Genomic DNA, 18,183 nt, shown 5'->3' on the forward strand with positions numbered 1-18,183 from the left:
GATCAAAGCAAAATTTTCAGCATCATTACTCCAGTCTTCAGTGTCACATGATCCTTCAGAAATCATTCTAATATGCTGATTTGCTGTTCAAGAAACATTTTTTTATTATTATTATCAATATTTAAAACAGCTGAGTATATTTTTTTCAAGATTTTTTGATGAATAGAAAGATCCAACGATCAGCATTTATCTAAAATAAAAAGCTGTTGTGACATTACACACTATACCATTCAAAAGCTTGGAGTCAGTATTCATTTGGAAAGAAATTAAAGAAATGAATACTTTCATTTAGCAATGATCCTTTAAATTAATCAAAAGTGATGTAAGTGATGAATAAAGTCATAAGATTACAAAAGATTTCTGTTTCAGGTAAATGCTGTTCTTCTGAACTTTTTATTTATCAAAGAAGCTTGAAAAATTCTACTCCGCTGTTTTCAACTTAATGATAATAATAAATGTTTTTTTTAGCAACAAATCAGAATATTAGAATGATTTCTGAAGGATCGTTTGACTTAAGTAATGATGCTAAAAATTTAGCTTTGAAATCACAGAAATAAATTACATTTAAAAATGTATTCAAATAAAAATCAGTCATTTTAAATAGTAAAAATATTTCAGAATTGTACTGCTTTTGCTGTACTTTGGATCAAATAAATGCAGGCTTGGTAAGCAGAAGAGACTTTAAAAATATTACAAAACTTACTGTTCAAAAATTTTGACTGACAGTGTATATACATTTTGGCATAGTGCCATCTGGTGGAGCTAAAGACAAAGTATATAAGTAATATTATAATAATATAATATAATGTAATATAATATAATTAAATTTGTTTTTGCGCCTTGAATGTCTAAAATTAAAACTAGAATATTGTAGTTAGTTAAAATTGTATATTTACCAAGTCAACATACAGTACAAAGTTTAATAGATAGTCAAGTAATACTCTGAAAATATTCTTTTTTTTTTTTTTTTAGAAAGTTCAAATGTCGAATCTTTGTCCCATTCAGATCATAATATAATCACATTGCATTTTATGCACCTTATTTATAATCCATTTAGAGGAGAGATGCTAATACTGTATGTCCACCAGGGGTCAGTAAGAACTCATTACTACATTTTTTGTGAAGATGATAAAAAGGGTTCCAGTTTAGTTTTTAATGAGTATGTAACATACTAAAATTTCATATACCTACAGTGATTATTTTTAGTTCACTTGTAGTATAATGTTACACATCCAGTATTGAGTTGTCCATGACAGATTTTTTGTACTGAGTGAAGTCCTTTATCATCCATAACAAACATCTCTTCATTGTGGTTTATAACATCACAGTTTAGATATATAAACAACTCTTATTGGGTTATTTTACAACAACCCATTTATGGAATTACTGTTTTAGGAGCACTATGAATAGCCAAGGATAGTCAACAATTACTCATACGGTAAATATGGTACATGTTAAACCTAATACCACAGGTTGTCCAGGGATTTTAACACACAACAGTCAGACTAAACAGTGTTTATAGAGATTGATGTGGAAAAACAAGCAGAAAAAATAAAAGTGAGTTAGTGAGTGACAAAACTCACAACTCTTAGTCAGTGAACAAGTCTTCAAGCTGACATGAAGACAACAGATTTTATTTGTTTTTGCAGCACCTATTCTAGCTTTCCGTGTTCAGTTTTCATCCTAGTATCATTCGTTCACATACTTATAGCCCAAACTATACCTTCGAAAGAGGTTCCTCTACAGTCCCTTAATATATACACTCTACAATGGATTAGATCTGGAAAAAGAAACTAGCACAGGTAAGGGTCTCGTCTCAGGAGATGTCTGTGTTGTTACTCTTGAAATTTATACTCGATCAGTTTAACCCACATATTTCTACTTTTTATGTCCACAGTGACTACTAATCTAAACCAGCAGCTGGGTATAAATAACACAGACCGAAGACTAGGATCTGAATGCTCCAACGATGAGTCTGTCTTGCTCGACATAACAGGTTTGAGATTAGAAAGACCAGTAAGATTGTACAGATTGTTACAGACATTTATTCAAAATATACAAGATACTACATACAAAAATACTATGCATCAAACAATGTAAACATGAGCGCAACCAATAGTATGCCTCACAGTTTTAATATAAGACAGTTGTGATAAAACCTTTTCACATGGTTGGGACTCATTAATCATTTAAATGTAACTTTCACTTTTATTTCACTATTGAATTGCATGAGTGCCAGCAGTTATACACGATAAATTCTTATTATTTATATAATTATTATTACTGACCCATATATGTGTATTTAATAATCACAGACCAAAAGTCTAAATGCATCTGTCGATTGCTTATGTTTAATGTCTTCAATCAGGGAAAATGAGTGAGGAGTTAGCCAGCTAACTCTAGTACTACAGAACATTTATTATTTGACAGCCTTATGCAGTCAAGTGGCTATTAAACATTATAGCAGCAATGAATCTGAAGCACTTTGCAATTGCACAAAAAGTAACATGGGCACATTAGTTCTACCACGTAACATTGGCCGACAAATGGATAAACCTACGTTCGCATTTGTCTGTACAATGGTCATTGGTTTATCACAAGGCATGTTCCGCTACAGACTTGAATCTAAATATGATACGATTTTTGTTATCATTATACTTCATGTCATGTGATTTCTTACTTGCAGCAGTGCTGCTTAAGAATATTTTATTCAAAAAAGTAATCTGTGATGCAGAACACCTTTTACTCTCCCTCAAAGGCACTATACACTAATTAGCTACAAACATTCAGTCTCTTGAACTCAAACTGACACTTTATATATGTAAAGACTGCCAACCTAGCAAGGTTAACTAAGGGATCTACGACTATATGAATCATCTTTGCTTTAAGGAGTAAGTCATAATTACATTTGCAGTGTTGCATGTATTATTGCAACTGGTGTAGGATGTAATCAATTACAAGAGACAGATTCCCCTATAATTAACTCACAGATGGTCAGTATTTCTTACAGATTCTAGATATGCATGTAATGATACATCTGCACAGAGGCATTATTGACACCAACATTAAAAAGCATACATATTGTATGTATAGTGATACATAGTGCATCTCCTCTTTCTTGCTACTGTTCTTAACCAGTTTTGCTTTTCTTGCAGGACTATAATAAGGAGCCAATGGAATGCTCTCTTTTAATGGGTATGATCTGGTGACCTCTCCGCTCCAGTTTGACAGTCTGGTTTTGCATTCACTCTCCTGTCCGCCTTAATGAATCTCATGGAGAGATGTCTAGACTTTGAAGATCTACAGATATTTCTGTCTCTGTTTGTGTTTGCAGCAGCTAGTAGAACTAGCTGTAGTCAAGCTGTCAAATTCAATCTTCATACGCAAGAGAATAATAGCACACTCTCTCACCTACTCTTTAAGAGGACAAACACTACCTTTGTTGCAGAATAGAAAATTGCACACTTCTTTGTTGTATTTTTGTGACTGTTGTAAATCCCATTTCCACCGGCATTTATTTTGAAAATGAGTTCTGTGGGCGGAAGGAAGTGATGGTCTAAGCTTACACTATAACGTTACATCATATATTAAATCTAAACTAACTGTTAACAGCTAGGTTGCACCTTTAAATACCTTTTATAAACAATAAGCTATTTCTGCATCTGTGACTTTTGACTTTTTCTTCATTAGAGTTTCTCTGCTAATTAAAACTAGCAAGGTTGATACAATATCCCTTTGCCCTAAATGGCTACATTCATTGCTAACTACCTACAATCCTCGGTACCACCTGTTTTCCAAACATATGCATCATCCACAATCTCAGACGTATATATTTATGATCTTAAAGTTGCTACATCTACATAGACTGAGTTCATGATTGTTGGTTGAGCTCTTCAAAGTTTGAAAGCTGCTTCATCTGTTCCACTTGCATAGAGTGCCTTCTCACAAGCTTCTTCTTCGTCCTGAGGTTGCCTCTCTTTGGTGAGTTGGGTGCTACGGGAGCTATTGGTCTGATACCTGCTGCAAGTGGGGATGAGGGTTTGCTGCTTGCGCCTATATCTGGAATCGGAGGGTTAGGGTTGACGTTTAACGGGGGAAGGTGACCTGGCCGGGTGTGGGATATATAGTCCAGCAGTAGCGTTCCAGAGCCGCGCCGTTCCAGTAGGCCAGGTGCTCTGCACCTGGCTGTGCTAGGGGAGGAGGTACTGGGATTGCTGTCCAAGGACTCCCTTGAGCCTGTAAGCATAGCAAGAGGGGATGTATTGAGCTTCCTCCTCTCCAGAGGTGCCTTAGGAGAGTCTAGCATGCTGGAATCCGAGTACAGCTGGGAATCTGAGTCGTAGTGTTCGTTCCCCAGTCTCCTCCGGTGCACTGTCTCTCTTAGGCTAACCGGCCCCAAGTTTCCTCCAGAGCCCTCCTGCTCTGTGGGGACAGTGCTACGTCGTGCGAGGGGTTGATGCTGTGCCAGCGATCTCTCGTAGGAGGCTTTGGACGTTGGTGAGATTTTCGTGCTCTGATCTCCTACCATCGGAAACAAGATGTCTTTTCCGTCCACGCTGTTATGCCGAGACAAAGTGCCTCTTTTGGACAGGCTCAGTCCATTGACACCTGTGACAACATCTTCGTCTGAGTTGGCTCTCTTGTTCTCTTCATTTGCTGCCGCCAAGACGGAAGGGGCAATCAAACCCCAAGGCTCTGACTGTAGACGCTTTAACTGGGGTAGGCGAGCCCTCTTAGGGTTCACGGGTTTCTTACTAGGGGAAGTAAGTCCATTGGGAAGCTTGGCTGCTGTGTTTGAGGCTGACTTGAATTTTGTTTGAAAATTGAATACGGTGTCTTTCTCCTCCTCTTTGCTGGGAGATGGCGATGCATGAAGATCTATCTCTGAAGGTGAGGCACAAGGTGCAGGAGAGGTCCTCTCATCCAACTCTGGAGAAGGAGGAACATTCAGGTACTGCTTGGTGGTTTTGGTTCCAGATGGCGATTTGTCTGTGGTAATGATGATGACCTCCTTGCCTTTGGCTTTGCAGGCATCAAGGAGAACTTTTAGGGTTTCTTTATCATCTGCATTGACAGCGTAGACTAAAGCTGAAGATCCATGACGGTCCTCCAGACTCGGATCAGCCCCGTTGGTCAGTAGAAGCGAGACCACCTCATGTCCCGCCCTGTGGCTGCATGCATGCATAAGGGCTGTCCTTCCAGCTTTGTCTTGAATATTAGGGTCAGCTTTGTTGTCCAGAAGGTATTTGACGAGCTTGGCCTTGCTGACACTCTGCTGGTCGGAGTGTTTGGACATGCAGGCCACCATGAGTGGCGTCTCTCCGCGATCGTTGCTTTCATTGATGTAGGCTCCACCTTCCAGGAGAAGCCTTGTAAGGCGCAAACGCCGAAGCCACACTGCCTTCAGCAGAGAGTTGCCATCCGTCCTGAGCTCCAGCACGTCAGCCATCACCCAGACTGGACCCAAATCAGCCTCAGTCCTGCAAAACAAGAGCAGACTGCTGCTACAGTCATCAGGCAGATCCCAGAGACATTTCCATGTCACAAACACTTTAGATCTTAGAGATAAAGAAAGGTGATGTTGCTGTGTTAAACCTTGCATGAAATCTCTAGACTGTTTGTTTTGAAGAGCCACCAGGTGGCAGCCTGAATGCGCAGCATTGAGTTATTGGAAGAGACGCTGAACTGACAGGTGGATCAGGTGCAAATAGAACTTTGAATTTACGTGTTGTTTGTCTAAATGCGATTGAAATATCTGAGATGTGCATATAAAAACGTATTTTTTTTAAATGAATCAAATAAATTGATTTGGTTAGTGAATGTTTTCAATATATGTTTTATCAGAATATATATTAGGATATGCTTTCCATTCAACGACGTTATTAAATAATTCTCAGTTTCCATTTTTATTAACGTTTCTGTAGGATTATTATATACACTGCTTTTAAAGCAGTTTCTTTAGTATGAATAGTCGTCCTCAGTTGTCTCGATTCACACAATATATTCTGATGAGTCCACGTATAACTGTTTTTGTTATAATTAGATAACCGTTTGAAATTATACGGACTTATTAAAAACCAAGAAGGGTTTTAATCAGGGTTAGCTGATTGCATGTGATTTTGAACACAGACATAGCATGACGGAATTAGAGGATTAATAATGCATTTTAGTTAAGTGTGAATGTTTAAATATGTTTCGTGTTATATGTTTGTGTTTTTAGGTAATCACAGCGTTAGCGATGTGGCACTGTCCATGGTCCTGAGAGCATGCAGATCGGTAAACATCTGCGATGCGCGCTTTGAGAATAAAACCATATGCCATATTTTTTTATAAGTTATAATAAATCCGTATGCAATTGTATCCACCTCTGTGTAAATCAAAACTTTGGTCTTTCCGTATTGAGATGGATTTTTTCTTATCTCAAAAGTATTTGTGTGCATGTGATTACGAGTTCCCTCACATTTAATTTCATTGTAATATCATCAAACATATTGCATCATAATCATTAAACAGGCAAAATACAAGACAATTAGTCTAAATCTTTAAAGCGTTTCTATCATAATTAGACACCTAAGTTATAAAATGTCCTTACCTGGTTGACGCACAGGTTTATCATTGTAGAATAAGTCCACTGTAATGCTCTCCAGTATTCTCTAGAAGCTATGGAGAGGCATAGTTCCTCAGCACAGCTCGTGTAGTTATTTAGTTCAGACCCAACACAACTGTCCTATTTTAGGTTCAGTCCTACCGTGCAGCCACAACGACGCTCCAGCCCCACTGCTTTTGTTACTGAAACGCAAGAGACCAGTCCAATCGCTACATTCCTATTTGCGCACCCAAGAATCACACTAAGACGCTGAGGTTATAAATAACTTCCCCCCTTTTCACTTCGTGAATGAAACGTGAATCTGATTGACGTCAGAATACACAAAAATAAATCGGGTCTGGTGTGAACCTGTCATATGTTGTCATGATAAGCACAAACAAACAAACAATTTTCAAAAAAACATTTTTTACAGTTTTTCTTCGTCGAGATTAGAAATCAAATCTGTGTGATAAAATAGTGCATGTTTAGTTGATTTGAGAATGATGATTTATTTTAAATTCTAAATATTTTATATAAATCCTACATTTAAAGAATACAGATAAGTGTTTGTTATTTAATTTCAGCATCTGAGTGAATGATAAACACTAAAGACGTTTTCACACATTTAGACTGTGTAAACATTATATGAGCTCTGATTTGGATGTTTTTGTAATATTAACTACAGTAAACACAAATGTTAATTTTAGTGTAGTATTGGTAGTATAATTTTGGCTTAGCACAAATTGTCACAAATCACCATGTGTTATGAACAAGAGAAAATAATTCTTTGATGTAACATGCTCGGCATTTGAATAGCTGCATATAGCACTGATTACGCTGACAATAGCGCACATGTTCTTTTGACTGGAACAGTTCAAATGCCTATTGTTATGTAAGTGGGGGCAATCATCTATCTATGTATGTATCTATCTATCTATCTATCTATCCATCTATCTATCTATAGACGGTGACAGCGTTTCCACAGCTTATTATCAGAGTTTGCATTGCAATTAAACACCCATAACTTGTTCCAGCCATTTCAGTCATATATAGCATAATAGGGACAGTTCTATTTTTAGGTTGCTATGAGACAGCACAGAATCATATTCTGACTGAGACCAATAGAATTTGTGGTACTGGTGAGAGCATGAACTCAGATTATAAATAAATATTAAAAAAATCACAAAAATATGAAACTATTACTGCAAGTAATATTGTGACACTAAATCGCTTTTATGATAAAGCCTCATAAAAATGGAAGACTTTTGTCTCGGGTTGACCCGTGTCTTTCCTTTCCTCGTGTTTTTAATATCACACACGGCCTGTGGCTATTTGCTTTCTGATAAACTGCTCGCATGAACCCTATTTTCCACTGTAGCAAAACAATGACTGAATGACTTTTCCCACACACTGTCCCCACTTTTATCTGCTGATGATGGCACTTCTGATCACTTAGGAGAATATTATTATTTACCCAACCATCATGTCTGAGACGGAGGCTAGTTATGAAACTCCAGGGCGCTGCCAGTCTCCATGTTTGTGTTCATCCTGCTGGCTAATGGTGTCGTTTGGAGCCTCTCCAGCTGTATGATCACGCTTCATTTATCTTTAAAAAAGTTTCCAGAGCATAGAAAGGTGGACAGTAACCTGAGGTTCAATATCTAACGATGATATAATAAGGAAAATGTATGCAATTCATATAAAGCAGCCCTCATGTGATGAGTGTTGTTAAGCAACAGAACTAAGGGTGGGTGGTGGTGTGGAAAACAGATGCAATAGAATGCCCACTGTTGTCTGTTACCAGTTTTTAACACGCTTTATAGAAGAAAATCTCCTTTGGCATGGCATTGCTGCTAATGACAATAAATCTGCATTTTGCTACAACAAGGTATTTTTGTAAATGAACTACTTATCTGGCTTATGAAGTGACGTGCCATGCTGTGAATTGGCATTGTTTTATGTGAGCATAGAGCGCTAGTTTGCCTATCACAGCGTGCTTTCGAGGCATGGCTTCCTCAGGCATGCGCTTTATGACTGGGGAGCAGAAAGGTTCCTGGGCTCTGTTGATTAGACACGTTCATTAACATGGGAACTACAGGGACGTCAGCACTCTTCCTGCGATTTTTCCCAATGCAACGCCTTAGATACAAAATAAATAATGAAAGCGCCCGAGATTCAGTTCTCTCACCCCTTGGGAGCTGTTTCCATTTTCAGAAATCTTACATTGCACCTGATGCGCTGCCTCTGTCTAAATATAACCCCCATCGCTCTCTTTCTCTCTCTCTCTCTCTCTCTCTCTCTCTCTCTCTCTCCTCTCTCTCTCTCCCCAACTTTCTCACATCATCTCACTCTTTTACACAAGAAGCAAAATCACACTGTGTTAAAGCATTGCAGTTTCTAAATCTGGATTTGGCAAAGACAACTTGAAGTTTAAAGTTTTCCATTAGCCATCAAATATTTTATTTTAATATGTTTCTTTTTGTTTAAAAGTATTTCTATCATGACAACTCTCTGAAGATTTTAGCATGGTAATGGATATGAAAATGTTAATGTATTGGTCTTAGTGAAATATATATGTATATTATTGCTGCAAAAAATACAGGAACTTGCTACTTGCTACTGTCAGTACATACGCCGATAGGTGCTGTGAGTATTTAAGACATAACTGCTGCTGCACATGTAGCATATATAATGACCTATAGCAGATCTATACAGGTGGAGCTAGGGAGGTGGAGGGTTTTAGAGGAACTCTGGTAAATGCTAACCAGCCATTTAAATGTGAAGCTGTAAGCTTATTGGCTGCGTATGCAATATGAACCATTCAGCTTGTGCCGAGTAGTTTAACGCTGTGAATGTTATAAGTTTGCGTTAATGACCCATTAATCTTCTAGAGTTTCAGGCAACCTGATCTCATGACTAAAATGTACCTGTGGGAACGTTTTCACAACATGTTAAACACATACTGCCATTTTGTAACATATTTGATGTGAAATGTCCACTGAGTGGGACTAAATGAGTGTTCGTTTTTTCCCGGAACAGATGAACGTACACATATGTTTTTATGTGACGTTTGTTTTCTACGTGCCACTGCAGTTCTGACTTGAAATGTCTGTTGAGTGGCGTTTATAAGTAACGTACCATCTGCACTACACCTAAACCCGATAGTATAAACAGAAGCGAAGGTGACGTAAACACACATTCGCAGGTAAGCCATTTTAACTTGTTTTTTTGGTCTGTCATCTTTCAGCTCTTTCATTGTGAGTCATGTTTTTCACAGGATTCATACCCAAGGATTCTGCATCCTATATCCAATTCTGTGCGAAAACGATTACAAGGGCTGACTGTTTTACCACCTCTAGTGTTCATTTGTGTAGGAAACTGCAGTGATATCTACTCATTGGTACGTATTTCACAAACAAAACATGCATTTAATCATCACCTTAAATAGTTTGTATATGGTATTTTGTGAATAGTATTTTACCATAGAAGTCAGTGGCTCCCCACAATTGGTTGGTAAACAACTTTCTTCAGAATATTAAAAAATGTAGAATAGTCAACCTGGTCTTAATAAGTACATATGTCCACTAGAGGTGGTAAAAAAGTGAGCATGTTTTGTTTGCATGTTTTGTTTGTCCGTTTGCTTTTATTTTAAATGGCAAATAATGCCAATTTTTGTCATGAAACCTACCTGATCTCAAGATGAAAACGTACCTGTGGGAACTTTTTCCCAAGTACATATCACTGCAGTTTCCTACAGAAATGAACACTAGAGGTGGTAAAACAGTGAGCACTTGTAATCGTTTTCATACACAGTTATGATTACAGCTCCTTTCTGGACATAACAAGTTTGCTCGGTAGCTCAGCCAGCATGGAATTGGACTTAGGATGTGGAATTCGAATCATGTGAAAAACATGACTCAAGATGAAAGTGGTGAAAGATGAGAAATCGAAAAACAAGCTAAAATGGCACGCTTGCGATTGTGTTTTTATGACACATTTGCTTTTGTTCATACTATTGTGTATTATTAGGTGTGGTAAAATGGTATCTTATTTTAAAACATAATTAAAATGTAGAGTTGTAGCACCACTCAACTGACATTTCAAATCAGAACTGCGGTGACACGTACAAAACCAACATCACATAAAACTGAGGAAAAAATCAAACACTCATTTAGCGCCATTCACTGGACATTTCTTTTGAAAACTGCAGTGATATGTACTTATTGGTACATAGGTTGCGTCTCGCGAAAATGTTGCCACAGGTATGTTTTCATAATGAGACCAGGCTGGGAACAGTTCACCCAAAAATGAAAATGAACTACAAGATGGCCATCCAAGATGTAGATGAGTTTGTTTCTTCGTTAAAAACGTTTGCTAACCAATGGGTCCTCTGCAGCGAATGGGTGCCGTTAGAATGAGAATCCAAACGTTGGATAAAAATGTCAAGTATTGCTTTCTCCAGGTTAAAAGTCATCTCGTCTTTTTCACCAGAGGAAGCATTATTATGGATTGTGGATACAATCACGCAGACTTTTGCTTCAAAAGATGTTAATTGATGGACGGGAGTCGTGTTGTGGATTATTGTGATGTTTTTATCAGTTGTTTTGACTCTCATTCTGACGGCACCCATTGCAGAGGATCCATTGGTGAGCAAGTGAACAGTTATTTGAAATAGTAAAAATATTTCAAAATCTTACTGTTTTTGCTGTACTTTGGATCAAATAAATGCAGGCTTGGTGAGAAAAAGACATTCTTAAAAAAAAACATTAAAAATCTTACTGTTCAAAACTTTTGACTGATAGTGTACATTTTTCCAAATCTGTTCTGATGAAGAAGCAAACTCATCTACATCTTGGATGGTCTGAGGGTGAGTAAATTTTAAGTTTTGGGTAAACTATTCTTTTAAATCTTTTGAAAATATTTACCATATTTATAATATAGATGAATGACATTATTAATGTTATTACGTTCTACTTCGTGTACTAAATGTAAGTGATTTTCAGGTTCACACCTTCAAATACACATCAGTTCTATTAGCTGTTGTGTGTTCCTCTGATTCCTCATTTCCAACAGTTCTCTCCTTCTGCCACTATTCAAATGTTTTGTCACTGTGAGTAATTAATCATTTCAGGATTTGGGTTCCAGCTAGAGTGTCTGCTCACTGAATGACCTTTCTGAGGCTAAGCCCAATTAGAGTGTGCCAATTTCCAAACCCTTGCAGCATTTACATATTCCTGAGTGGCAAAATCCTAGTGATTTAGAAAACAAATCTCAGTCAAAATTAGAACTGTAGCTAATAGCAAGCTTAGACTCCTCTATGGAGTCTAGAACAAAAATGAAATAGACATTGATTGGGGACCACTCGATGGCAGAGAGCAACAAGCGGAGTGAAGAAAAGCCTGTCTAGTGCCTGAAATAGATCTTGTGATTCTTCTTTTTTTTAAAGCAGAACCTTGGCAGTTACACTTTACAGTTTGTAATAATGCCTTTAGTTACATTTGTTCACTATCATAAGCTTTTACTGAGCTCTGGTTGCTTTTGTAAATTACAAAAACACATTTGGTAATAAGATTATTTTGCTTAGATCATTATAAACCTCAAAGCATTCTGCTCAAGAATTAATTACAGAACAAAAAGCTTTTAAAATAGCTTTTTCTCTTCCCAACACCAAAAAAGGCTTCGGTTTTTCTGGCAGAATAGTGTAAGTAGCAGATGTTGGCCTATTCTGTTGCATTTGATTTCACCACAGTGATGGGAACAATAGCAATGGGTGGAACATGATCAAAGGGACCCACAGATATAATTATGGAAATCAAAGATCATTTTTGTCTCCAGTGGCAACATGTAATCCTAGTGTGAATAGAGAAAAAAGACAAATATCACAAAGATTAAATGAGGTATTCAGTGATACATTATCCAGAGAATGTTTGATCTATGAATCAGCCACTACGTACAATTAATTTCGGTCTAATCAGTTCAGAGAAAGAGTTAATACAATGCTTGGAGTCTCATGATGCTTTGCACCGCCTTTGTAGAAGGCGAAAATGATTCTTTAATTACTTCTGCGAAAGATGCGTTTGCTTTGCATCACTTTTACATCAAATGAGGAGAATTAAAATGATGTTCCAAATCTGCTATGATACACCTATGCTATTATGTTCACCAGTTATGTAATTCAAGCACCCATAGTCTATCACTAAGGAAAATGTTGGCTTTTTTTCTCATGCACAGATTGTATCCTGGCAAGTGAAGACTGTGCATATGTTCTATCACACAATTTTTTAATCATCCTTACCCCCAACTCACTGTGACTAATCTTGACTCCAGACCAAAATAATCAAATGAATATGCTTGCGCTGGCAGCATGCGGTCTTTCCCCTTTTTGTTGTGCTGTAGAATATTGGATGTTGCTTTTGATTGCGTGCTCCTGAGCTTAGCGTCTCTTTAAAAAGCGAGCCTGACATTCTCATGGCATTTGGTGTCTCAACGATTGTATCAGCCGAATGTGTGGGCTGTGACAGCAATGAACTGGCACAAACCTCACTGCAGCACCATGTCGCCTTCTCTTGCCCTCCTCTTGTGCCTCGTCTCCCACATGTAGACCGTTCGCTGAGATTACACTAATGTATCAATGCTCGCACATAATACGTATGCTTGATGTGTACTTGAAGTACAGTACGCGCCCTCAAATCAAGCCCTCGAGCCATTTCATTTCGAGGAATGCTGATTCTTTACTGGAGCTTGGAGATGGTTTTGGATCCTTCCTATGCTAGACTGATGCTCTCGTTACTGTTGCATGCATTTACAATACAGGCAACAATCTTGCTTGGTGGTTATTGTGTGGCGGGCCGTATCCTAGGAGATTTGTGAATATCTAATGAGGAGTTTGCTGCTCATTTTGCAGAGTGGGTGCTTTGATGTCTTTCTGTTGCATTTCCAGATTCACGTCAATTTCTTTTTTAATGAAGCTGGAAGCCCGAAGGGTGTAGATTATGAGACATATCCGGCCATTGGACAACATAGCGCGTCCTCTGATTGGAAAATTACAGTGGGACATCTCGTTCTGAGAAGAAGGTCCATCTACTTTGCCACTAGTGTTCACTTGAAATGCTTGTAAATATGAATCTAATCTATGATTCTAATTGCTGTTTACTTTTGGAGTACTTCTTAGAGACTTCATCTATTTATTCTGTTGTTCAAACAGTAGAGCAATAGAGATGATGAGGTTGATTTTTATGTTATGTGTGTACTTAAAGGGATGGTTCACCCAAAAATTCTGTGTTTAATTACTCACCCTCTTGTTGTTCCAAACCCGTGAGACCTTCGTACATCTTCAGAACGCAAATTAAGATGTTATTAATGAAATTGAGAGCTTTCTGACCCTGCATAGACAGCAACACAACTGACACATTCAAGGCCCAGAAAGGTAGTAAGGACATCATTAAAATAGTCTATGTGGCATCAGTGGTTCAACTTTTTAATTTTAATTTTATGAAGCTACGAGAATAATTTTTGCACACAAAGAAAACAAAAATAGTGACTTTTTTATGGTTGAACCACTGATGTCACATGGACTATTTTAACAAAGTCCTTCCTGCCTTTCTGGGCCCTGAATGTGGTAGTTGCGTTGCTGTCTACTAAGGGTCAGAAAGCTCTCGGATTTTATCAAAAATATCTTAATTTGTGTTCCAAAGATGAACGAAGGTCTTACAGTGAGGGTAAGAGAGTAATTAATAACAGAATTTTCATTTTTGGGTGAACTATCCCTTTAAAAAAAAAAAAAAAGGTATACCTTGAATGTAATGTAAGCTGCTTTGGATACATTTATTTAATTTTCATTATTAATTAATATCAAAAGTGTACTCAGTAGTGTCTTCAATATATATAAATATATATATATAGGTGTGTATATACATAAAGAAAAAGTTATAGTTGAACTACACTACCCATAATCCTAAAAGAAAAATCCACGGAAAAACAAATCAGGCGCTTCTCAAACAGAAGGCTACATCCTAGAAAGCTACATATCTTGTCTTCTTGGTCATCAATCATCATCGAAGGCCACCTCAGTTTGAAGGATTCTTGAAAGACATTGTTTGTTTCACATCCTTCATTTACTGTATTTTGAAGGATGCATTAAGTGTAACCTTCACATCCTCTAATCACCTACTATCATTTGCACACATTCCAATTCATGAAAAACAACTGGTGAATATTAATCGTATTATGTGAAAATTAATTATGCAACGCAAGACACAAACACTATTTTCATGGCATTGTTTTCTTTTGTTTTGTTGTAAATTAATCGCATATTGCTAAACTGCCCATGATGTAAACCATTAGGAGATTGCAGGTGTTTATCATTCTGTGAGCTGAATTAATAGAAGTCAATTCATATGAAGATTTTTAACAAAGTAATGTTTAGGGGTTCAAGCTCGTAGCGCTGAAACCCTATTGTAATTGTTAGAATAGTCACAGATGAGTGATTTCCATGTAAAACTGATCGTGCAGACCAAACTGTAAGTCGTAGAGACTTGAAACTTGGAGAGATGGTAGTACTCACACCACCCCAGTCGGCCTGAAGGGGGGCGCTACAGCGATCGAAAGTACGAAATGGCTCATAACTCCTAAACTGTCAGTCACAGGCTCAAGTGTCTTATGTTGTTGGAATTCTTGGCTCATGCCGGTTGTTTCACATTTTTGCGAACTAGTTTAACTTTCAACTCACCATGGCAAAGATACGCCAAAACGGTTGAAGGGGGCAGGGCCACTTTTAGTAAAATGACTGTGACTCCTGAATGGAATGAGATCTCTTTGCCAAACGTGGCACACTTTTGTAAGAGCTCAAGCTGAGGTCAGAGGGAAAAAAAGGAGATTGGCCACTTGGTGGCGCTATAAGACATAAAAATGGCTATAACTAGGCAGTCATTTGTCCTATTAACATGAAAATCACTGTGCACGGTCTTATTCCAAAGTGCCCCAAGTGTCTATGGGGACATTTGCGTATCTCAAAGTATGTGGTCGCTATTGGCCACATGAAGTTTGAGCACCTATTAGACAAGGTTAATGGAGATAGATCGGAATGAAGCTTGGTGGGCCTGTTTGAGGTCTGTGACCCAAAGGTCTGTGAGAAATTTAAAAGGAATTGGCCACTGGGGGGAGGTGTCGCATTATTTGAGGGTATAAACGATTGTACATTCCATGGTTTTCCGCACATACTTGCGATATTCGTATCGTATGATAGACCACCTTGTACCAAACAACTTTGCCTCTAGAACCACTGCTGTCAATCAAACCGTTTTTTTAATGTTTGAGAAGATGTGAAAAACTACTTCTGCGAACTAGTCCTAGGTTTTTCGTTCAGTCTGGAAAAAAAAAAACACTGCAGTGCAATTCTCTGGACTCTCTAGGTCAATAATTATCAAAAGCATTTACCCTTTGCAAAGCTATAACAGGGTGCTTTAGAAAAGGGACCTGTCCAAATATACCCAAAAGTCTATAAAGCCTAAACAAAAACTCAAAACTTCACAAAACCCGCTGAGCGCATGCGACAGGTGATTCTAAACAAACATGCAAAGATTCAGGGAGATCAAACCACAGCTGGTGCTATAACAGTCATAAATGTTATTAAAACATCATATTTCTATGGCAAATCACCTGAATTTGACAAAAATGTTTTTTTGATTGATTTAGGTGGTTACAGGCTTGCTAAATTATATGTAATGTCTTTTACCTCATGTGCTTAAATACCTAAAGCACTTGAACCCCGGTAATCGCTGCTTACAGCTATATTTTATTGTATTTTTGCAGGGCAGAAACCTTTAAAGGGATAGTTCACCCAAAAATGCAAATTCTGTCATTAATTACTCACCCTTATGTCATTCCAAACCTGTAAGACCTTCATTCATCTTCAAAACACAAGATTATAAGATTTTTTTTTTTTTGAGAGCTTCTGAGAGCTTTCTGACCCTGCATAGACAGCAACACAACTACGAAGTTTTAGGCCCAGAAAGGTAGTAAGGACATCATTAAAATAGTCCATGTGACATAAGTGGTTCAACCGTAAAGTTATGAAGCTATGAGGATTCTTATTGTGCAAAGAAAACAAAAACAATGACTTTATTCAACAGTTTCTTCTCTTCCATGTCAGTCTTCAGCACGCGTTCATGAAAGTACCATTTTTATTTATACTGTTTTTTACATTTTAATATATATCACAAACTCACAGTGCAGTCTATAAATGTTGTATCCTTCATCTGTTTTCGCAAAAGGGAAAATCAGGCTGTTTAATCTGTTAGTGCGTGTGGATGCGTGTTTGTGTGTGTGTTGCACATGTGTGTGTGACAGCTTGTTAGAGAGCATCACACTGCCTTTGGTTTACACCCTTAGCTGTTGCTATGACGTCTTAGGCAGCGCAAGTGCTCTCTGACTAAAACACACTTCCTCTGCTGATAAGAGTGGGAATGTGAATAGTGTTTGGTTTTTTCTTGTTTTTCACGTTTTAGACTGCAACAGACAGTCTGTACGTGGCTTTGATGATACATCTTCCGTACAGTGTAAGCCCTCATGATCCATTAACACTTGATGAACAACATCTCAAGAAGACGTTTTCACAAGTGTTTCCTCATATGGCGTTCGTCTTTGTGTCATTCCAGAAGAGTTGTGTGTCTGAACTGAATAGAGTGCTGCAGTGATGACGTACAAAAAATATTTTTGTAGCTTCATAACATAACCACTGATGTCACATGGACTATTTTTATAATGTCCTTACTGCCTTTCTAGGCCTTGAACGTGTCAGTTGTGTTGCTGTCTATGCAGGGTCAGATTTTATTAAAAATAATGTCATTTGTGTTCTGAAGATGAACAAAGGTCTTATGGGCTTGAAAGGACATGAGGGTGAGTAATTAATTTTTGGGTGAACTATCCCTTTAAACAAATAAAGGCAGAACCATTGCTGAAGAACCTTTGCTGCAACTGTGTTTGAACAAATCTTTGGAAGAGTGGATGAAGATGGCAGGTACGGCCTTGTTCATGTCAGAGTCAAATGAAAAGTCAGTAATTGTTGCCCTGAGCTGTAAGGTGCTGCGGAGGCCACACAATAAGAGCCATTAGACTGCACCCAAACTTCATAAAGAAGCCCCTTTCCTTCTCTCAGTGCCCACGCTCCTTTTAGACTACGGTTCTTCCCGTGTCACAGGGTGCATTTGCGTGGTGCGTGGAACAGTGAATGCATCTGTGCTTTAGTGATTCTGAAAGACCCCCTGAAACACTCTGTGCTGACGCACACGTTTGTCATCAAAAGCTTTTTACCTGCTTATAAATGTATCCAACCCCGATACCTAAAGGACTGTTTTATAGAAGCACGGTTTGGGCTTTGATAATCCACGAGGCTCAGGACCACCGTTCAGTTTGGCTGGATTCTCACCTGCCGACATGCCCAGCAGGAAAAAGCACATCTGCTATCAGAGATAGCAGCATGAGAGCCGAAAGGGGATTGAAGCGTTCTGCTTTTACTCCTGTCCAATTCTCATCTAGTTAGGTCAAATAACTCAACACCAGCTTATTTGGTTACTCCCTCTTTTGCCATGCAATCAATT

The 18,183-nt window shown here is 38.0% G+C and overlaps 1 protein-coding gene across 1 annotated transcript; it reads right to left on the minus strand.

The window, feature by feature from the left end:
- Positions 1–2,056: 2,056 nt before the first annotated feature.
- Positions 2,057–6,820, minus strand: ankrd34c (ankyrin repeat domain 34C). The gene is made up of 2 exons (XM_051134345.1): positions 6,593–6,820; positions 2,057–5,480 (listed from the first exon to the last, which is right to left on the minus strand). Exon 2 carries the CDS (start codon positions 5,447–5,449, stop codon positions 3,872–3,874), a length of 1,578 nt encoding a protein of 525 aa, XP_050990302.1. The 5' UTR covers positions 5,450–5,480; positions 6,593–6,820; the 3' UTR covers positions 2,057–3,871.
- Positions 6,821–18,183: the final 11,363 nt, after the last annotated feature.

The sequence above is a fragment of the Labeo rohita genome, chromosome 18 (genome assembly GCF_022985175.1).
Source record: "Labeo rohita strain BAU-BD-2019 chromosome 18, IGBB_LRoh.1.0, whole genome shotgun sequence".
NCBI lineage: Eukaryota > Metazoa > Chordata > Actinopteri > Cypriniformes > Cyprinidae > Labeo > Labeo rohita.